This window comes from Hypanus sabinus, unplaced genomic scaffold (genome assembly GCF_030144855.1).
Source record: "Hypanus sabinus isolate sHypSab1 unplaced genomic scaffold, sHypSab1.hap1 scaffold_1046, whole genome shotgun sequence".
NCBI lineage: Eukaryota > Metazoa > Chordata > Chondrichthyes > Myliobatiformes > Dasyatidae > Hypanus > Hypanus sabinus.
In genome coordinates, this window is record NW_026779099.1 from 44,861 (window position 1) to 67,712 (window position 22,852).

General features: G+C 53.1%; 1 protein-coding gene across 1 annotated transcript in view; it reads right to left on the reverse strand.

Annotated features, from left to right (window-relative positions):
- LOC132386164 (adaptin ear-binding coat-associated protein 1-like) overlaps positions 1-22,852 on the reverse strand; it is a gene marked incomplete at its 3' end in the record, with an annotated part of 67,032 nt that overhangs the window by 42,572 nt on the left and 1,608 nt on the right. Inside the window, exon 2 of the mRNA XM_059958452.1 lies at positions 20,309-20,409. Within this exon, the coding sequence (XP_059814435.1) occupies positions 20,309-20,409 (101 nt within the window). The remainder of the gene's footprint in view (positions 1-20,308; positions 20,410-22,852) is intronic.

The following is a 22,852-nucleotide window of genomic DNA, read 5'->3' on the forward strand; positions in this document are numbered from 1 at the left end:
CTAGGACCAGAGGACACAGATAGAGTGGATGTGGAGAGGATGTTTCCTGTAGTGGGGGAGTCTAGGACCAGAGTACGCAGATAGAGTGGATGTGGAGAAGATGTTTACTGTAGTGGGGGAGTCTAGGACCAGAGTACGCAGACAGAGTTGATGTGGAGAGGATGTTTCCTGCAGTGGGGGAGACCAGGACCAGAGGTCACAGATAGAGTGGATGTGGAGAGGGTGTTTCCTGTAGTGGGGGAGTCTACGACCAGAGGACACAGATAGAGTGGATGTGGAGAGGATGTTTCCTGTAGTGGGGGTGTAGGACCAGAGGACACAGATAGAGTGGATGTGGAGAGGATGTTTCCTGTAGTGGGGGTCTAGGACCAGAGTACGCAGACAGAGTTGATGTGGAGAGGATGTTTCCTGCAGTGGGGGAGTCCAGGACCAGAGGTCACAGATAGAGTGGATGTGGAGAGGCTGTTTCCTGTAGTGGGGGTGTAGGACCAGAGGAAACAGATAGAGTGGATGTGGAGAAGATGTTTCCTGTAGTGGGGGAGTCTAGGACCAGAGTACGCAGACAGAGTTGATGTGGAGAGGATGTTTCCTGCAGTGGGGGAGTCCAGGACCAGAGGTCACAGATAGAGTGGATGTGGAGAGGCTGTTTCCTGTAGTGGGGGAGTCTACGACCAGTGGACACAGATAGAGTGGATGTGGAGAGGATGTTTCCTGTAGTGGGGGTCTAGGACCAGAGGACACAGATAGAGTGGATGTGGAGAGGATGTTTCCTGTAGTGGGGGTCTAGGACCAGAGTACGCAGACAGAGTTGATGTGGAGAGGATGTTTCCTGCAGTGGGGGAGTCCAGGACCAGAGGTCACAGATAGAGTGGATGTGGAGAGGGTGTTTCCTGTCGTGGGGGAGTCTAGGACCAGAGGACACAGATAGAGTGGATGTGGAGAGGATGTTTCCTATACTGGGGGAGTCTACGACCAGAGGACACAGATAGAGTGGATGTGGAGAGGGTGTTTCCTGTAGTGGGGGAGTCTAGGACCACAGACAGAGTGGATGTGGAGAGGATGTTTCCTTTAGTGGGGGAGTCTAGGATCAGAGGACACAGATAGAGTGGATGTGGAGAGGGTGTTTTCTGTAGTGGGGGAGTCTAGGATCAGAGGACACAGATAGAGTGGATGTGGAGAGGATGTTTCCTGTAGTGGGGGAGTCTAGGATCAGAGGACACAGATAGAGTGGATGTGGAGAGGATGTTTCCTGTAGTGGGGGAGTCTAGGACCACAGACAGAGTGGATGTGGAGAGGATGTATCCTGTTGTGGGGAAGTCTAGGACCAGAGGACACAGATAGAGTGGATGTGGAGAGGATGTTTCCTGTACTGAGGGAGTCTAGGACCAGAGGACACAGATAGAGTGGATGTGGAGAGGATGTTTCCTGTAGTGGGGGAGTCTAGGACCAGAGGACACAGATAGAGTGGATGTGGAGAGGATGTTTCCTGTAGTGGCGGAGTCTAGGACCAGAGGAGACAGATAGAGTGGATGTGGAGAGGATGTTTCCTGTAGTGGGGGAGTCTAGGACCAGAGGACACAGATAGACTGGATGTGGAGAGGATGTTTCCTGTAGTGAGGGAGTCTATGACCAGAGGACACAGATAGAGTGGATGTGGAGAGGATGTTTCCTGTACTGAGGGAGTCTATGACCAGAGGACACAGATAGAGTGGATGTGGAGAGGATATTTCCTGTAGTGGGGGAGTCTAGGACCAGAGGACACAGATAGAGTGGATGTGGAGAGGATGTTTCCTGTAGTGGGGGAGTCTAGGACCAGAGGACACAGATAGAGTGGATGTGGAGAGGATGTTTCCTGTAGTGGGGGAGTCTAGGACCAGAGTACGCAGATAGAGTGGATGTGGAGAAGATGTTTCCTGTAGTGGGGGAGTCTAGGACCAGAGTACGCAGACAGAGTTGATGTGGAGAGGATGTTTCCTGCAGTGGGGGAGACCAGGACCAGAGGTCACAGATAGAGTGGATGTGGAGAGGGTGTTTCCTGTAGTGGGGGAGTCTACGACCAGAGGACACAGATAGAGTGGATGTGGAGAGGATGTTTCCTGTAGTGGGGGTGTAGGACCAGAGGACACAGATAGAGTGGATGTGGAGAGGATGTTTCCTGTAGTGGGGGTCTAGGACCAGAGTACGCAGACAGAGTTGATGTGGAGAGGATGTTTCCTGCAGTGGGGGAGTCCAGGACCAGAGGTCACAGATAGAGTGGATGTGGAGAGGGTGTTTCCTGTAGTGGGGGAGTCTACGACCAGAGGACACAGATAGAGTGGATGTGGAGAGGATGTTTCCTGTAGTGGGGGTCTAGGACCAGAGGACACAGATAGAGTGGATGTGGAGAGGATGTTTCCTGTAGTGGGGGTCTAGGACCAGAGTACGCAGACAGAGTTGATGTGGAGAGGATGTTTCCTGCAGTGGGGGAGTCCAGGACCAGAGGTCACAGATAGAGTGGATGTGGAGAGGGTGTTTCCTGTAGTGGGGGAGTCTACGACCAGAGGACACAGACAGAGTGGATGTGGAGAGGATGTTTCCTATACTGGGGGAGTCTACGACCAGAGGACACAGATAGAGTGGATGTGGAGAGGGTGTTTCCTGTAGTGGGGGAGTCTAGGACCACAGACAGAGTGGATGTGGAGAGGATGTTTCCTGTATTGGGAAAATCTAGGATCAGAGGACACAGATAGAGTGGATGTGGAGAGGGTGTTTTCTGTAGTGGGGGAGTCTAGGATCAGAGGACACAGATAGAGTGGATGTGGAGAGGATGTTTCCTGTAGTGGGGGAGTCTAGGATCAGAGGACACAGGTAGAGTGGATGTGGAGAGGATGTTTCCTGTAGTGGGGGAGTCTAGGACCACAGACAGAGTGGATGTGGAGAGGATGTATCCTGTTGTGGGGAAGTCTAGGACCAGAGGACACAGATAGAGTGGATGTGGAGAGGATGTTTCCTGTAGTGGGGGAGTCTAGGACCATAGTACGCAGATAGAGTGGATGTGGAGAAGATGTTTCCTGTAGTGGGGGAGTCTAGGACCAGAGTACGCAGACAGAGTTGATGTGGAGAGGATGTTTCCTGCAGTGGGGGAGTCCAGGACCAGAGGTCACAGATAGAGTGGATGTGGAGAGGGTGTTTCCTGTAGTGGGGGAGTCTACGACCAGAGGACACAGATAGAGTGGATGTGGAGAGGATGTTTCCTGTAGTGGGGGTCTAGGACCAGAGGACACAGATACAGTGGATGTGGAGAGGATGTTTCCTGTAGTGGGGGTCTAGGACCAGAGTACGCAGACAGAGTTGATGTGGAGAGGATGTTTCCTGCAGTGGGGGAGTCCAGGACCAGAGGACACAGATAGAGTGGATGTGGAGAGGGTGTTTCCTGTACTGGGGGAGTCTACGACCAAAGGACACAGATAGAGTGGATGTGGAGAGGATGTTTCCTATACTGGGGGAGTCAACGACCAGAGGACACAGATAGAGTGGATGTGGAGAGGGTGTTTCCTGTAGTGGGGGAGTCTAGGACCACAGACAGAGTGGATGTGGAGAGGATGTTTCCTGTAGTGGGGGAGTCTAGGATCAGAGGACACAGATCGAGTGGATGTGGAGAGGGTGTTTTCTGTAGTGGGGGAGTCTAGGATCAGAGGACACAGATAGAGTGGATGTGGAGAGGATGTTTCCTGTAGTGGGGGAGTCTAGGATCAGAGGACACAGATAGAGTGGATGTGGATAGGATGTTTCCTGTAGTGGGGGAGTCTAGGATCAGAGGACACAGATAGAGTGGATGTGGAGAGGATGTTTCCTGTAGTGGGGGAGTCTAGGATCAGAGGACACAGATAGAGTGGATGTGGAGAGGATGTTTCCTGTAGTGGGGGAGTCTAGGATCAGAGGACACAGAGAGAGTGGATGTGGACAGGATGTTTCCTGTAGTGGTGGAGTCTACGACCAGAGTACACAGATAGAGTGGATGTGGACAGGATGTTTCCTATAGTGGGAGAGTCTAGGACCAGAGGACACAGATAGAGTGGATGTGGAGAGGGTGTTTCCAGTAGTGGGGGAGTCTACGACCAGAGGACACAGATAGAGTGGATGTGGAGAGGATGTTTCCTGTAGTGGGGGAGTCTAGGACCACAGACAGAGTGGATGTGGAGAGGATGTTTCCTGTAGTGGGGAAGTCTAGGACCAGAGTACACAGACAGAGTGGATGTGGAGAGGATGTTTCCTGTAGTGGGGGAGTCTACGACCAGAGGACACAGATAGAGTGGATGTGGAGAGGGTGTTTCCTGTAGTGGGGGAGTCGAGGACCACAGACAGAGTGGATGTGGAGAGGGAGTTTCCGGTAGCGGGGGAGTCCAGGACCGGAGGACACAGATAGAGCGGATGTGGAGAGCATGTTTCCTGTAGTAGGGGAGTCCAGGTCCAGAGGACACAGATAGAGTGGATGTGGAGAGGATGTTTCCTTTACTGGGGGAGTCTGGGACCAGTGGAGACAGATAGAGTGGATGTGGAGAGGATGTTTCCTGTAGTGGGGGAGTCTGGGACCAGAGGACACAGATAGAGTGGATGCGGAGAGGATGTTTCCTGTAGTGGGGGAGTCTAGGACCAGTGGAGACAGATAGAGTGGATGTGGAGAGGATGTTTCCTGTAGTGGGGGAGTCTGGGACCAGAGGACACAGATAGAGTGGATGCGGAGAGGATGTTTCCTGTAGTGGGGGAGTCTAGGACCACAGACAGAGTGGATGTGGAGAGGAGGTTTCCTGTAGTGGGGGAGTCTAGGACCAGAGTACACAGACAGAGTGGATGTGGAGAGGATGATTCCTGTAGTGGGGGAGTCCAGGACCAGACGACACAGAGAGAGCGGATGTGGAGAGGATGTTTCCTGTAGTGGGGGTCTAGGACCAGAGTACGTAGACAGAGTTGATGTGGAGAGGATGTTTACTGCAGTGGGGGAGTCCAGGACCAGAGGTCACAGATAGAGTGGATGTGGAGAGGGTGTTTCCTGTAGTGGGGGAGTCTACGACCAGAGGACACAGATAGAGTGGATGTGGAGAGGATGTTTCCTATACTGGGGGAGTCTACGACCAGAGGACACAGATAGAGTGGATGTGGAGAGGGTGTTTCCTGTAGTGGGGGAGTCTAGGATCAGAGGACACAGATAGAGTGGATGTGGAGAGGGTGTTTTCTGTAGTGGGGGAGTCTAGGACCAGAGGACACAGATAGAGTGGATGTGGAGAGGGTGTTTCCTGTAGTGGGGGAGTCTAGGTCCAGAGGACACAGATAGAGTGGATGTGGAGAGGATGTTTCCTATAGTGGGGGAGTCTAGGACCAGAGGACACAGATAGAGTGGATGTGGAGAGGATGTTTCCTGTAGTGGGGGAGTCTAGGACCAGAGGACACAGATAGAGTGGATGTGGAGAGGATGTTTCCTATACTGGGGGAGTCTACGACCAGAGGACACAGATAGACTGGATGTGGAGAGGGTGTTTCCTGTAGTGGGGGAGTCTAGGATCAGAGGACACAGATAGAGTGGATGTGGAGAGGATGTTTCCTGTAGTGGGGGAGTCTAGGATCAGAGGACACAGATAGAGTGGATGCGGAGAGGATGTTTCCTGTAGTGGGGGAGTCTAGGACCACAGACAGAGTGGATGTGGAGAGGATGTTTCCTGTAGTGGGGAAGTCTAGGACCAAAGTACACAGACAGAGTGGATGTGGAGAGGGTGTTTCCTGTAGTGGGGGAGTCTACGACCAGAGGACACAGATAGAGTGGATGTGGAAAGGGTGTTTCCTGTAGTGGGGGTCTAGGACCAGAGTACGTAGACAGAGTTGATGTGGAGAGGATGTTTCCTGCAGTGGGGGAGTCCAGGACCAGAGGTCACAGATAGAGTGGATGTGGAGAGGATGTTTCCTATACTGGGGGAGTCTACGACCAGAGGACACAGATAGAGTGGATGTGGAGAGGGCGTTTCCTGTAGTGGGGGAGTCTAGGATCAGAGGACACAGATAGAGTAGATGTGGAGAGGGTGTTTTCTGTAGTGGGGGAGTCTAGGACCAGAGGACACAGATAGAGTGGATGTGGAGAGGATGTTTCCGGTAGCGGGGGAGTCCAGGACCAGAGGACACAGATAGAGCGGATGTGGAGAGCATGTTTCCTGTAGTAGGGGAGTCCAGGTCCAGAGGACACAGATAGAGTGGATGTGGAGAGGATGTTTCCTTTACTGGGGGAGTCTGGGACCAGTAGAGACAGATAGAGTGGATGTGGAGAGGATGTTTCCTGTAGTGGGGGAGTCTGGGACCAGAGGACACAGATAGAGTGGATGCGGAGAGGATGTTTCCTGTAGTGGGGGAGTCTAGGACCAGTGGAGACAGATAGAGTGGATGTGGAGAGGATGTTTCCTGTAGTGGGGGAGTCTGGGACCAGAGGACACAGAGAGAGTGGATGCGGAGAGGATGTTTCCTGTAGTGGGGGAGTCTAGGACCACAGACAGAGTGGATGTGGAGAGGATGTTTCCTGTAGTGGGGGAGTCTAGGACCAGAGTACACAGACAGAGTGGATGTGGAGAGGATGATTCCTGTAGTGGGGGAGTCCAGGACCAGACGACACAGAGAGAGTGGATGTGGAGAGGATGTTTCCTGTAGTGGGGGTCTAGGACCAGAGTACGTAGACAGAGTTGATGTGGAGAGGATGTTTACTGCAGTGGGGGAGTCCAGGACCAGAGGTCACAGATAGAGTGGATGTGGAGAGGGTGTTTCCTGTAGTGGGGGAGTCTACGACCAGAGGACACAGATAGAGTGGATGTGGAGAGGATGTTTCCTATACTGGGGGAGTCTACGACCAGAGGACACAGATAGAGTGGATGTGGAGAGGGTGTTTCCTGTAGTGGGGGAGTCTAGGATCAGAGGACACAGATAGAGTGGATGTGGAGAGGGTGTTTTCTGTAGTGGGGGAGTCTAGGACCAGAGGACACAGATAGAGTGGATGTGGAGAGGGTGTTTCCTGTAGTGGGGGAGTCTAGGTCCAGTGGACACAGATAGAGTGGATGTGGAGAGGATGTTTCCTATAGTGGGGGAGTCTAGGACCAGAGGACACAGATAGAGTGGATGTGGAGAGGATGTTTCCTGTAGTGGGGGAGTCTAGGACCAGAGGACACAGATAGAGTGGATGTGGAGAGGATGTTTCCTATACTGGGGGAGTCTACGACCAGAGGACACAGATAGACTGGATGTGGAGAGGGTGTTTCCTGTAGTGGGGGAGTCTAGGATCAGAGGACACAGATAGAGTGGATGTGGAGAGGATGTTTCCTGTAGTGGGGGAGTCTAGGATCAGAGGACACAGATAGAGTGGATGTGGAGAGGATGTTTCCTGTAGTGGGGGAGTCTAGGACCACAGACAGAGTGGATGTGGAGAGGATGTTTCCTGTAGTGGGGAAGTCTAGGACCAGAGTACACAGACAGAGTGGATGTGGAGAGGGTGTTTCCTGTAGTGGGGGAGTCTACGACCAGAGGACACAGATAGTGGATGTGGAAAGGGTGTTTCCTGTAGTGGGGGTCTAGGACCAGAGTACGTAGACAGAGTTGATGTGGAGAGGATGTTTCCTGCAGTGGGGGAGTCCAGGACCAGAGGTCACAGATAGAGTGGATGTGGAGAGGGTGCTTCCTGTAGTGGGGGAGTCTACGACCAGAGGACACAGATAGAGTGGATGTGGAGAGGATGTTTCCTATACTGGGGGAGTCTACGACCAGAGGACACAGATAGAGTGGATGTGGAGAGGGTGTTTCCTGTAGTGGGGGAGTCTAGGATCAGAGGACACAGATAGAGTGGATGTGGAGAGGATGTTTCCTGTAGTGGGGGAGTCTAGGATCAGAGGACACAGATAGAGTGGATGTGGAGAGTATGTTTCCTGTAGTGGGGGAGTCTAGGACCACAGACAGAGTGGATGTGGAGAGGATGTTTCCTGTAGTAGGGGAGTCTAGGACCACAGACAGAGTGGATGTGGAGAGGATGTTTCCTGTAGTGGGGAAGTCTAGGACCAGAGTACACAGACAGAGTGGATGTGGAGAGGGTGTTTCCTGTAGTGGGGGAGTCGAGGACCACAGACAGAGTGGATGTGGAGAGGATGTTTCCAGTACTGAGGGAGTCTAGGACCAGAGGACACAGATAGAGTGGATGTGGAGAGGATGTTTCCTGTAGTGGGGGAGTCTAGGACCAGAGGAGACAGATAGAGTGGATGTGGAGAGGATGTTTCCTGTAGTGGGGGAGTCTAGGACCAGAGGACACAGATAGAGTGGATGTGGAGAGGATGTTTCCTGTAGTGGGGGAGTCTAGGACCAGTGGACACAGATAGAGTGGATGTGGAGAGGATATTTCCTGTAGTGGGGGAGTCTAGGACCAGAGGACACAGATAGAGTGGATGTGGAGAGGATGTTACCTGTAGTGGGGGAGTCTAGGACCAGAGGACACAGATAGAGTGGATGTGGAGAGGATGTTTCCTGTAGTGGGGGAGTCTAGGACCAGAGTACGCAGATAGAGTGGATGTGGAGAAGATGTTTCCTGTAGTGGGGGAGTCTAGGACCAGAGTACGCAGACAGAGTTGATGTGGAGAGGATGTTTCCTGCAGTGGGGGAGTCCAGGACCAGAGGTCACAGATAGAGTGGATGTGGAGAGGGTGTTTCCTGTAGTGGGGGAGTCTACGACCAGAGGACACAGATAGAGTGGATGTGGAGAAGATGTTTCCTGTAGTGGGGGAGTCTAGGACCAGAGGAATCAGATAGAGTGGATGTGGAGAAGATGTTTCCTGTAGTGGGGGAGTCTAGGACCAGAGTACGCAGACAGAGTTGATGTGGAGAGGATGTTTCCTGTTGTGGGAAAGTCTAGGATCAGAGGACACAGATAGAGTGGATGTGGAGAGGGTGTTTTCTGTAGTGGGGGAGTCTAGGATCAGAGGACACAGATAGAGTGGATGTGGAGAGGATATATCCTGTAGTGGGGGAGTCTAGGACCAGAGGACACAGATAGAGTGGATGTGGAGAGGATGTTTCCTGTAGTGGGGGAGTCTAGGACCAGAGGACACAGATAGAGTGGATGTGGAGAGGATGTTTCCTGAAGTGCGGGAGTCTAGGACCAGAGTACGCAGACAGAGTTGATGTGGAGAGGATGTTTCCTGCAGTGGGGGAGTCCAGGACCAGAGGTCACAGATAGAGTGGATGTGGAGAGGGTGTTTCCTGTAGTGGGGGAGTCTACGACCAGAGGACACAGATAGAGTGGATGTGGAGAGGATGTTTCCTGTAGTGGGTGTCTAGGACCAGAGGACACAGATACAGTGGATGTGGAGAGGATGTTTCCTGTAGTGGGGGTCTAGGACCAGAGTACGCAGACAGAGTTGATGTGGAGAGGATGTTTCCTGCAGTGGGGGAGTCCAGGACCAGAGGTCACAGATAGAGTGGATGTGGAGAGGGTGTTTCCTGTAGTGGGGGAGTCTACGACCAGAGGACACAGATAGAGTGGATGTGGAGAGGATGTTTCCTATACTGGGGGAGTCTACGACCAGAGGACACAGATAGAGTGGATGTGGAGAGGGTGTTTCCTGTAGTGGGGGAGTCTAGGACCACAGACAGAGTGGATGTGGAGAGGATGTTTCCTGTAGTGGGGGAGTCTAGGATCAGAGGACACAGATAGAGTGGATGTGGAGAGGGTGTTTTCTGTAGTGGGGGAGTCTAGGATCAGAGGACACAGATAGAGTGGATGTGGAGAGGATGTTTCCTGTAGTGGGGTAGTCTAGGATCAGAGCGCACAGATAGAGTGGATGTGGAGAGGATGTTTCCTGTAGTGGTGGAGTCTACGACCAGAGTACACAGACAGAGTGGATGTGGAGAGGGTGTTTCCAGTAGTGGGGGAGTCTACGACCAGAGGACACAGATAGAGTGGATGTGGAGAGGATGTTTCCTGTAGTGGGGGAGTCTAGGACCACAGACAGAGTGGATGTGGAGGATGTTTCCTGTAGTGGGGGAGTCTAGGACCAGAGGACACAGATAGAGTGGATGTGGAGAGGATGTTTCCTGTAGTGGGGGAGTCTACGACCAGAGGACACAGATAGAGTGGATGTGGAGAGGGTGTTTCCTGTAGTGGGGGAGTCTAGGATCAGAGGACACAGATAGAGTGGATGTGGAGAGGATGTTTCCTGTAGTGGGGGAGTCTAGGACCACAGACAGTGTGGATGTGGAGAGGATGTTTCCTGTAGTGGGGAAGTCTACGACCAGAGGACACAGATAGAGTGGATGTGGAAAGGGTGTTTCCTGTAGTGGGGGTCCAGGACCAGAGTACGTAGACAGAGTTGATGTGGAGAGGATGTTTCCTGCAGTGGGGGAGTCCAGGACCAGAGGTCACAGATAGAGTGGATGTGGAGAGGGTGTTTCCTGTAGTGGGGGAGTCTACGACCAGAGGACACAGATAGAGTGGATGTGGAGAGGATGTTTCCTATACTGGGGGAGTCTACGACCAGAGGACACAGATAGAGTGGATGTGGAGAGGGTGTTTCCTGTAGTGGGGGAGTCTAGGATCAGAGGACACAGATAGAGTGGATGTGGAGAGGGTGTTTTCTGTAGTGGGGGAGTCTAGGACCAGAGGACACAGATAGAGTGGATGTGGAGAGGGTGTTTCCTGTAGTGGGGGAGTCTAGGTCCAGAGGACACAGATAGAGTGGATGTGGAGAGGATGTTTCCTATAGTGGGGGAGTCTAGGACCAGAGGACACAGATAGAGTGGATGTGGAGAGGATGTTTCCTGTAGTGGGGGAGTCTAGGACCAGAGGACAGAGATAGAGTGGATGTGGAGAGGATGTTTCCTATACTGGGGGAGTCTACGACCACAGATAGAGTGGATGTGGAGAGGGTGTTTCCTGTAGTGGGGGAGTCTAGGATCAGAGGACACAGATAGAGTGGATGTGGAGAGGATGTTTCCTGTAGTGGGGGAGTCTAGGATCAGAGGACACAGATAGAGTGGATGTGGAGAGGATGTTTCCTGTAGTGGGGGAGTCTAGGACCACAGACAGAGTGGATGTGGAGAGGATGTTTCCTGTAGTAGGGGAGTCTAGGACCACAGACAGAGTGGATGTGGAGAGGATGTTTCCTGTAGTGGGGAAGTCTAGGACCAGAGTACACAGACAGAGTGGATGTGGAGAGGGTGTTTCCTGTAGTGGGGGAGTCTACGACCAGAGGACACAGATAGAGTGGATGTGGAGAGGGTGTTTCCTGTAGTGGGGGAGTCGAGGACCACAGACAGAGTGGATGTGGAGAGGATGTTTCCTGTACTGAGGGAGTCTAGGACCAGAGGACACAGATAGACTGGATGTGGAGAGGATGTTTCCTGTAGTGGGGGAGTCTAGGACCAGAGGACACAGATAGAGTGGATGTGGAGAGGATGTTTCCTGTAGTGGGGGAGTCTAGGACCAGAGGAGACAGATAGAGTGGATGTGGAGAGGATGTTTCCTGTAGTGGGGGAGTCTAGGACCAGAGGACACAGATAGAGTGGATGTGGAGAGGATGTTTCCTGTAGTGGGGTAGTCTAGGACCAGAGGACACAGATAGAGTGGATGTGGAGAGGATGTTTCCTGTAGTGAGGAAGTCTATGACCAGAGGACACAGATAGAGTGGATGTGGAGAGGATGTTTCCTATACTGGGGGAGTCTACGACCAGAGGACACAGATAGAGTGGATGTGGAGAGGGTGTTTCCTGTAGTGGGGGAGTCTAGGATCAGAGGACACAGATAGAGTGGATGTGGAGAGGATGTTTCCTGTAGTGGGGGAGTCTAGGATCAGAGGACACAGATAGAGTGGATGTGGAGAGGATGTTTCCTGTAGTGGGGGAGTCTAGGACCACAGACAGAGTGGATGTGGAGAGGATGTTTCCTGTAGTGGGGAAGTCTAGGACCAGAGTACACAGACAGAGTGGATGTGGAGAGGGTGTTTCCTGTAGTGGGGGAGTCTACGACCAGAGGACACAGATAGAGTGGATGTGGAGAGGGTGTTTCCTGTAGTGGGGGAGTCGAGGACCACAGACAGAGTGGATGTGGAGAGGATGTTTCCTGTACTGAGGGAGTCTAGGACCAGAGGACACAGATAGAGTGGATGTGGAGAGGATGTTTCCTGTAGTGTGGGAGTCTAGGACCAGAGGACACAGATAGAGTGGATGTGGAGAGGATGTTTCCTGTAGTGGGGGAGTCTAGGACCAGAGGAGACAGATAGAGTGGATGTGGAGAGGATGTTTCCTGTAGTGGGGGAGTCTAGGACCAGAGGACACAGATAGAGTGGATGTGGAGAGGATGTTTCCTGTAGTGGGGGAGTCTAGGACCAGAGGACACAGATAGAGTGGATGTGGAGAGGATGTTTCCTGTAGTGGCGGAGTCTAGGACCAGAGGAGACAGATAGAGTGGATGTGGAGAGGATGTTTCCTGTAGTGGGGGAGTCTAGGACCAGAGGACACAGATAGATTGGATGTGGAGAGGATGTTTCCTGTAGTGGGGGAGTCTTGGACCAGAGGACACAGATAGAGTGGATGTGGAGAGGATGTTTCCTGTAGTGGGGGAGTCTAGGACCAGAGGACACAGATAGAGTGGATGTGGAGAGGATGTTTCCTGTAGTGGGGGAGTCTACGACCAGAGGACACAGATAGAGTGGATGTGGAGAGGGTGTTTCCTGTAGTGGGGGAGTCTAGGACCAGAGGACACAGATAGAGTGGATGTGGAGAGGATGTTTCCTGTAGTGGGGGAGTCTACGACCAGAGGACACAGATAGAGTGGATGTGGAGAGGGTGTTTCCTGTAGTGGGGGAGTCTAGGATCAGAGGACACAGATAGAGTGGATGTGGAGAGGATGTTTCCTGTAGTGGGGGAGTCTAGGACCACAGGCAGAGTGGATGTGGAGAGGATGTTTCCTGTAGTGGGGAAGTCTACGACCAGAGGACACAGATAGAGTGGATGTGGAAAGGGTGTTTCCTGTAGTGGGGGTCCAGGACCAGAGTACGTAGACAGAGTTGATGTGGAGAGGATGTTTCCTGCAGTGGGGGAGTCCAGGACCAGAGGTCACAGATAGAGTGGATGTGGAGAGGGTGTTTCCTGTAGTGGGGGAGTCTACGACCAGAGGACACAGATAGAGTGGATGTGGAGAGGATGTTTCCTATACTGGGGGAGTCTACGACCAGAGGACACAGATAGAGTGGATGTGGAGAGGGTGTTTCCTGTAGTGGGGGAGTCTAGGATCAGAGGACACAGATAGAGTGGATGTGGAGAGGGTGTTTTCTGTAGTGGGGGAGTCTAGGACCAGAGGACACAGATAGAGTGGATGTGGAGAGGGTGTTTCCTGTAGTGGGGGAGTCTAGGTCCAGAGGACACAGATAGAGTGGATGTGGAGAGGATGTTTCCTATAGTGGGGGAGTCTAGGACCAGAGGACACAGATAGAGTGGATGTGGAGAGGATGTTTCCTGTAGTGGGGGAGTCTAGGACCAGAGGACAGAGATAGAGTGGATGTGGAGAGGATGTTTCCTATACTGGGGGAGTCTACGACCACAGATAGAGTGGATGTGGAGAGGGTGTTTCCTGTAGTGGGGGAGTCTAGGATCAGAGGACACAGATAGAGTGGATGTGGAGAGGATGTTTCCTGTAGTGGGGGAGTCTAGGATCAGAGGACACAGATAGAGTGGATGTGGAGAGGATGTTTCCTGTAGTGGGGGAGTCTAGGACCACAGACAGAGTGGATGTGGAGAGGATGTTTCCTGTAGTAGGGGAGTCTAGGACCACAGACAGAGTGGATGTGGAGAGGATGTTTCCTGTAGTGGGGAAGTCTAGGACCAGAGTACACAGACAGAGTGGATGTGGAGAGGGTGTTTCCTGTAGTGGGGGAGTCTACGACCAGAGGACACAGATAGAGTGGATGTGGAGAGGGTGTTTCCTGTAGTGGGGGAGTCGAGGACCACAGACAGAGTGGATGTGGAGAGGATGTTTCCTGTACTGAGGGAGTCTAGGACCAGAGGACACAGATAGACTGGATGTGGAGAGGATGTTTCCTGTAGTGGGGGAGTCTAGGACCAGAGGACACAGATAGAGTGGATGTGGAGAGGATGTTTCCTGTAGTGGGGGAGTCTAGGACCAGAGGAGACAGATAGAGTGGATGTGGAGAGGATGTTTCCTGTAGTGGGGGAGTCTAGGACCAGAGGACACAGATAGAGTGGATGTGGAGAGGATGTTTCCTGTAGTGGGGTAGTCTAGGACCAGAGGACACAGATAGAGTGGATGTGGAGAGGATGTTTCCTGTAGTGAGGAAGTCTATGACCAGAGGACACAGATAGAGTGGATGTGGAGAGGATGTTTCCTGTACTGAGGGAGTCTATGACCAGAGGACACAGATAGAGTGGATGTGGAGAGGATATTTCCTGTAGTGGGGGAGTCTAGGACCAGAGGACACAGATAGAGTGGATGTGGAGAGGATGTTTCCTGTAGTGGGGGAGTCTAGGACCAGAGTACGCAGAGAGAGTTGATGTGGAGAGGATGTTTCCTGCAGTGGGGGAGTCCAGGACCAGAGGTCACAGATAGAGTGGATGTGGAGAGGGTGTTTCCTGTAGTGGGGGAGTCTACGACCAGAGGACACAGATAGAGTGGATGTGGAGAAGATGTTTCCTGTAGTGGGGGAGTCTAGGACCAGAGCAATCAGATAGAGTGGATGTGGAGAAGATGTTTCCTGTAGTGGGGGAGTCTAGGAGCAGAGTACGCAGACAGAGTTGATGTGGAGAGGATGTTTCCTGTTGTGGGAAAGTCTAGGATCAGAGGACACAGATAGAGTGGATGTGGAGAGGGTGTTTTCTGTAGTGGGGGAGTCTAGGATCAGAGGACACAGATAGAGTGGATGTGGAGAGGATATATCCTGTAGTGGGGGAGTCTAGGACCAGAGGACACAGATAGAGTGGATGTGGAGAGGATGTTTCCTGTAGTGGGGGAGTCTAGGAACAGAGGACACAGATAGAGTGGATGTGGAGAGGATGTTTCCTGAAGTGCGGGAGTCTAGGACCAGAGTACGCAGACAGAGTTGATGTGGAGAGGATGTTTCCTGCAGTGGGGGAGTCCAGGACCAGAGGTCACAGATAGAGTGGATGTGGAGAGGGTGTTTCCTGTAGTGGGGGAGTCTACGACCAGAGGACACAGATAGAGTGGATGTGGAGAGGATGTTTCCTGTAGTGGGGGTCTAGGACCAGAGGACACAGATACAGTGGATGTGGAGAGGATGTTTCCTGTAGTGGGGGAGTCTAGGACCAGAGTACGCAGACAGAGTTGATGTGGAGAGGATGTTTCCTGCAGTGGGGGAGTCCAGGACCAGAGGTCACAGATAGAGTGGATGTGGAGAGGGTGTTTCCTGTAGTGGGGGAGTCTACGACCAGAGGACACAGATAGAGTGGATGTGGAGAGGATGTTTCCTATACTGGGGGAGTCTACGACCAGAGGACACACATAGAGTGGATGTGGAGAGGGTGTTTCCTGTAGTGGGGGAGTCTAGGACCACAGACAGAGTGGATGTGGAGAGGATGTTTCCTGTAGTGGGGGAGTCTAGGATCAGAGGACACAGATAGAGTGGATGTGGAGAGGGTGTTTTCTGTAGTGGGGGAGTCTAGGATCAGAGGACACAGATAGAGTGGATGTGGAGAGGATGTTTCCTGTAGTGGGGGAGTCTAGGATCAGAGGACACAGATAGAGTGGATGTGGAGAGGATGTTTCCTGTAGTGGTGGAGTCTACGACCAGAGTACACAGACAGAGTGGATGTGGAGAGGGTGTTTCCAGTAGTGGGGGAGTCTACGACCAGAGGACACAGATAGAGTGGATGTGGAGAGGATGTTTCCTGTAGTGGGGGAGTCGGGGACCACAGACAGAGTGGATGTGGAGAGGATGTTTCCTGTAGTGGGGGAGTCTAGGACCAGAGGACACAGATAGAGTGGATGTGGAGAGGATGTTTCCTGTAGTGGGGGAGTCTACGACCAGAGGACACAGATAGAGTGGATGTGGAGAGGATGTTTCCGGTAGCGGGGGAGTCTGGGACCAGAGGAGACAGATAGAGTGGATGTGGAGAGGATGTTTCCTGTAGTGGGGGAGTCGAGGACCACAGACAGAGTGGATGTGGAGTGGGTGTTTACTGTAGTGGGGGAGTCTAGGACCAGAGGACACAGATAGAGTGGATGTGGAGAGGATGTTTCCGGTAGCAGGGGAGTCTAGGACCAGAGGAGACAGATAGAGTGGATGTGGAGAGGATGTTTCCTGTAGTGGGGGAGTCTAGGACCAGAGGTCACAGATAGAGTGGATGTGGAGAGGATGTTTCCTGTAGCGGGGGAGTCTAGGACCAGAGGACACAGATAGAGTGGATGTGGAGAGGATGTTTCCTGTAGTGGGGGAGTCTAGGACCAGAGGACACAGATAGAGTGGATGTGGAGAGGATGTTTCCTGTAGTGAGGAAGTCTATGACCAGAGGACACAGATAGAGTGGATGTGGAGAGGATGTTTCCTGTACTGAGGGAGTCTATGACCAGAGGACACAGATAGAGTGGATGTGGAGAGGATGATTCCTGTAGTGGGGGAGTCTACGACCAGAGGACACAGATAGAGTGGATGTGGAGAGGGTGTTTCCTGTAGTGGGGGAGTCTAGGACCACAGACAGAGTGGATGTGGAGAGGATGTTTCCTGTAGTGGGAAAGTCTAGGATCAGAGGACACAGATAGAGTGGATGTGGAGAGGATGTTTCCTATACTGGGGGAGTCTACGACCAGAGGACACAGATAGAGTGGATGTGGAGAGGGTGTTTCCTGTAGTGGGGGAGTCTAGGACCACAGACAGAGTGGATGTGGAGAGGATGTTTCCTGTAGTGGGAAAGTCTAGGATCAGAGGACACAGATAGAGTGGATGTGGAGAGGGTGTTTTCTGTAGTGGGGGAGTCTAGGATCAGAGGACACAAATAGAGTGGATGTGGAGAGGATATATCCTGTAGTGGGGGAGTCTAGGACCAGAGGACACAGATAGAGTGGATGTGGAGAGGATGTTTCCTGTAGTGGGGGAGTCTAGGACCAGAGGACACAGATAGAGTGGATGTGGAGAGGATGTTTCCTGTAGTGGGGGAGTCTAGGACCAGAGGACACAGATAGAGTGAATGTGGAGAGGATGTTTCCTGTAGTGGGGGAGTCTGGGACCAGAGGACACAGATCGAGTGGATGTTGAGAGGATGTTTCCTGTAGTGGGGGAGTCTAGGACCAGAGGACACAGATAGAGTGGATGTGGAGAGGATGTTTCCTGTAGTGGGGGTCTAGGACCAGAGGACACAGATACAGTGGATGTGGAGAGGATGTTTCCTGTAGTGGGGGAGTCTAGGACCAGAGTACGCAGACAGAGTTGATGTGGAGAGGATGTTTCCTGCAGTGGGGGAGTCCAGGACCAGAGGTCACAGATAGAGTGGATGTGGAGAGGGTGTTTCCTGTAGTGGGGGAGTCTACGACCAGAGGACACAGATAGAGTGGATGTGGAGAGGATGTTTCCTATACTGGGGGAGTCTACGACCAGAGGACACAGATAGAGTGGATGTGGAGAGGGTGTTTCCTGTAGTGGGGGAGTCTAGGATCAGAGGACACAGATAGAGTGGATGTGGAGAGGGTGTTTTCTGTAGTGGGGGAGTCTAGGATCAGAGGACACAGATAGAGTGGATGTGGAGAGGATGTTTCCTGTAGTGGGGGAGTCTAGGATCAGAGGACACAGATAGAGTGGATGTGGAGAGGATGTTTCCTGTAGTGGTGGAGTCTACGACCAGAGTACACAGACAGAGTGGATGTGGAGAGGGTGTTTCCAGTAGCGGGGGAGTCTACGACCAGAGGACACAGATAGAGTGGATGTGGAGAGGATGTTTCCTGTAGTGGGGGAGTCGGGGACCACAGACAGAGTGGATGTGGAGAGGATGTTTCCTGTAGTGGGGGAGTCTAGGACCAGAGGACACAGATAGAGTGGATGTGGAGAGGATGTTTCCTGTAGTGGGGGAGTCTACGACCAGAGGACACAGATAGAGTGGATGTGGAGAGGATGTTTCCGGTAGCGGGGGAGTCTGGGACCAGAGGAGACAGATAGAGTGGATGTGGAGAGGATGTTTCCTGTAGTGGGGGAGTCGAGGACCACAGACAGAGTGGATGTGGAGTGGGTGTTTACTGTAGTGGGGGAGTCTAGGACCAGAGGACACAGATAGAGTGGATGTGGAGAGGATGTTTCCGGTAGCAGGGGAGTCTAGGACCAGAGGAGACAGATAGAGTGGATGTGGAGAGGATGTTTCCTGTAGTGGGGGAGTCTAGGACCAGAGGTCACAGATAGAGTGGATGTGGAGAGGATGTTTCCTGTAGCGGGGGAGTCTAGGACCAGAGGACACAGATAGAGTGGATGTGGAGAGGATGTTTCCTGTAGTGGGGGAGTCTAGGACCAGAGGACACAGATAGAGTGGATGTGGAGAGGATGTTTCCTGTAGTGAGGAAGTCTATGACCAGAGGACACAGATAGAGTGGATGTGGAGAGGATGTTTCCTGTACTGAGGGAGTCTATGACCAGAGGACACAGATAGAGTGGATGTGGAGAGGATGATTCCTGTAGTGGGGGAGTCCAGGACCAGACGACACAGACAGAGTGGATGTGGAGAGGATGTTTCCTATACTGGGGGAGTCTACGACCAGAGGACACAGATAGAGTGGATGTGGAGAGGGTGTTTCCTGTAGTGGGGGAGTCTAGGACCACAGACAGAGTGGATGTGGAGAGGATGTTTCCTGTAGTGGGAAAGTCTAGGATCAGAGGACACAGATAGAGTGGATGTGGAGAGGGTGTTTTCTGTAGTGGGGGAGTCTAGGATCAGAGGACACAAATAGAGTGGATGTGGAGAGGATATATCCTGTAGTGGGGGAGTCTAGGACCAGAGGACACAGATAGAGTGGATGTGGAGAGGATGTTTCCTGTAGTGGGGGAGTCTAGGACCAGAGGACACAGATAGAGTGGATGTGGAGAGGATGTTTCCTGTAGTGGGGGAGTCTAGGACCAGAGGACACAGATAGAGTGAATGTGGAGAGGATGTTTCCTGTAGTGGGGGAGTCTGGGACCAGAGGACACAGATCGAGTGGATGTTGAGAGGATGTTTCCTGTAGTGGGGGAGTCTAGGACCAGAGGACACAGAGAGAGTGGATGTTGAGAGGATGTTTCCTGTAGTGGGGGAGTCTAGGACCAGAGGACACAGATAGATTGGATGTGGAGAAGATGTTTCCTGTAGTGAGGGAGTCTAGGACCAGAGGACACAGATAGCGTGGATGTGGAGAGGATGTTTCCTATAGTGGGGGAGTCCAGGACCAGAGGACACAGATAGAGTGGATGTGGAGAGGGTGTTTCCTATAGTGGGGGAGTCTAGGACCAGAGGACACAGATAGAGTGGATGTGGAGAGGATGTTTCCTGTAGTGGGGGAGTCTAGGACCAGAGGACACAGATAGAGTGGATGTGGAGAGGATGTTTCCTGTAGTGGGGGAGTCTAGGACCAGAGGACACAGATAGAGTGAATGTGGAGAGGATGTTTCCTGTAGTGGGGGAGTCTAGGACCAGAGGACACAGAGAGAGTGGATGTTGAGAGGATGTTTCCTGTAGTGGGGGAGTCTAGGACCAGTGGACACAGATAGAGTGGATGTGGAGAGGGTGTTTCCTATAGTGGGGCAGTCTAGGACCAGAGGACACAGCCTCGGACTGGAGGGACATCCATTTAGAGCGGAGCTGAGTCGGAGGGCGGGTGAGTCTGTGGAATCACTGCCACAGACCGCTGTGGACGCCGAGCAGTCCGTCTCGGAGAACCCAGAAAATTGAAAACGTTATGGCTTCGTTGCTGCAACGATTCAGGGACTACAAATAATTTGAAGGTGTCGGCAAAAACCTTAAATGTTCCAGCGAAAACAAAGATTTGGAGGCCATAATGGTCGAGATGCTTGCCCGAAGGCGGAGCTCGATAGGCCCCTGATTGTTCAGGGCACGGAGGGAGAAAGGAGGATGGTTACGCCTGCCCCCTCGACTACGCCCCGCGCATCTCCCGGCCGGAACGCGTTGGGGGAGTGTGGCCGGACGGGTGGGAATCCGTGCACGCCCGACACTGAAAGAGTCCCGGAGACCCGCGGCTGTCTCCAGAGACCAACCCCCCCTCCAACCACGCGGCCACACCACCCCACCCTCCTCCCCCGCGCGGGACTCCGGGTCGCAGACTCGCCTGTCATCTTGTCCTCCAGCCGGACGCAGACCAAGTCGCCCCTGCCCGTCATCCGCAGACGCCCCGTCCAGTCGGGTCGGTCCAGGTTCCAGTCCGAGGCCCTGCGGACGGAGAGGGTGTCACCGAGGGACGCCGGAACACTCCCCGCCGTCCTGCAACTCCCCTCATCCCCTCCCTCACCCCTCTAGCCCTGCCCTCCCTGTATCTCCCTTCCATAACCCCTCCCACCCCTGTAGCCCCGTCTCTCTTATAGCCCCTCCCACATAACCCATCCCATCCCCTGCAGCTCTGCCCTCTCATTAAGCTCCTCCCATATCCCCAACCACCCCTGTAGCTCCGCCCTCTCTTGTAACTCCTCCCACATAACCCGCCCACCCCTGTAGCTCCGCCCTCTCTTGTAACTCCTCCCACATAACCCGCCCACCCCTGTAGCTCCGCCCTCTCTTGTAACTCCTCCCACATAACCCGCCCACCCCTGTAGCTCCGCCCTCTCTTGTAACTCCTCCCACATAACCCGCCCACCCCTGTAGCTCCGCCCTCTCTTGTATCTCCTCCCACATAACCCGCCCACCCTTGTAGCTCCGCCCTCTCTTGTAGCTCCTCCCATATAACCCGCCCTCCCCTGTAGCTCCGCCCTCTCTTGTAACTCCTCCCACATAACCCGCCCACCCCTGTAGCTCCGCCCTTTCTTGTATCTCCTCCCACATAACCCACCCACCCCTGTCGCTTTCCACTTCCGTTCCCTCCCTCATTCTCTCTTTTCATCTCCCTCTCTCCCCTATCCCTCTCCCACTACCTCTCTTTCTCCCTCTCCCTCTATCTGTCCCTCACTTTCTCCTACTCAACTTTCCCTCACCCTCTCCCACTACTTCTCCCTTTCCCTTTCTCCCTCTCTATATCCCTCACTATCTCCTACTCTCCCTTTCCCTCACTCTCTCCCACTACCTCTCCCTCCATCTCTCCCTCTCATCTCCCACTCTCCCTCCCCCTCCCTCTCCCACGTTAGACTCTCCCCTCCGTTAAAACGCCACAACACACACGGGTGCAGACTTGGGGCACCCGTTCCATCGGTTCCCCCCCGCCATTCCCGCGTGGCTAATTGATTCCCCGCATGGCTCCCTGCTCCACGTGAGGCCACACCAGCGCTGTCGTATCAACACCAACGTTAAATCCTCGGGTTTTATCTCCTCCGGTAACGAATGTCCCCGGTCCACTCGCCCCTCCCCGCCACCGACTCGGCCAAATTAGGCTGCGGATCCGGCACGCGGGCTCCCAAGTCCCTCGGCCTCTCAGACTTTCAACTTCTCTCCCTGCCCACAACTCTGTAGTCCAGCCTCCAGTTCTCCCGATCAGTCTGAGCCCTCCTGCGGCCTCCGGAACTAGAAGACCTCCCTCCTGTCTTCACAACCTCTGCCAACCCGGCCACCGAGCCATCAATTCCGGCATCGAAGTCATTGACATATAACGTTAAAAAAAAAGAATGGGTCACCACAATGTTTGTAGTGAGATGCTGAAGATGTTCTATCGGTCAGTTGTGGAGAGCGCCCTCTTCTTTGTGTTGGCGTGCTGGGAAAGCAGCATTAAAAAGAGGGACGCCTCACGTCTTAATAAGCTGGTTAGGAAGGCGGGCTCTGTCGCGGGCACAGAACTGGAGAGTGTGACATCGGTGGCAGAGCGGAGGGCGCTGAGTAGGCTACGGTCAATCATGGAAAACCCTGAACATCCTCTGCACAGCACCATCCAGAGACAGAGAAGCAGCTTCAGCGGCAGGTTGCTGTCAATGCAATGCTCCTCAGACAGGATGAAGAGATCATTACTCCCCAACGCCATTCGGCTGTACAATTCAACCACCAGGGACAAGACATGTTAAAGTGCCGGGGTTAGGACTGAGCTTAAGTTACCACTCAATGCACTTTAGTAAACTATTTCAGAACTTTTTAAAAGCTATTTATTAATGCTTTTTAGGAGGGTGATTTTAGATGCATATCATATTTATACTGAGTTAAATACTGTATGTAATTAGTTTTGCTACAATAAGTGTATGGGACACTGGAAAAATGTTGAATTTCCCCTTGGGGATGAATGAAGTATCTCTCTATCTATCTAACTAACTACCTATCTATCTATCTATCACAGAGACACCACGAGTCACCGGCAACCAGAGAACTCTCCCTTTGTTCGCACTCTCTGCCAAACAGCCGCTACTTTATCCGCAGTAGAATCCCCCGCCCCCTCCCCGTGCTCGGACCTTGTTCATCAGCCTCATGCCCGGGACTGACAACTGCAAGGACACACCGTCCGCCGGCTCTCCTCTCCCGTCTATCCTCTGCTCGTTAATTCTTCCAACGACTCCTGCGGATCTGCCAGGCAGGATTTCCCCTCGGGGAGACCGTGCTGACTGTGGACGAGTTCATCGCACGCCTCCGAGCACCCTCAGACCGCGTCCTTGTGTTGGCGCGTGGATAAGGGGTTGGTCCGGTGATCTGGAGGTCGCCGGTTCGAGGCTCAGCTGAGGCTGCACAGCGTGTTTGTGTCCTTGGGCGA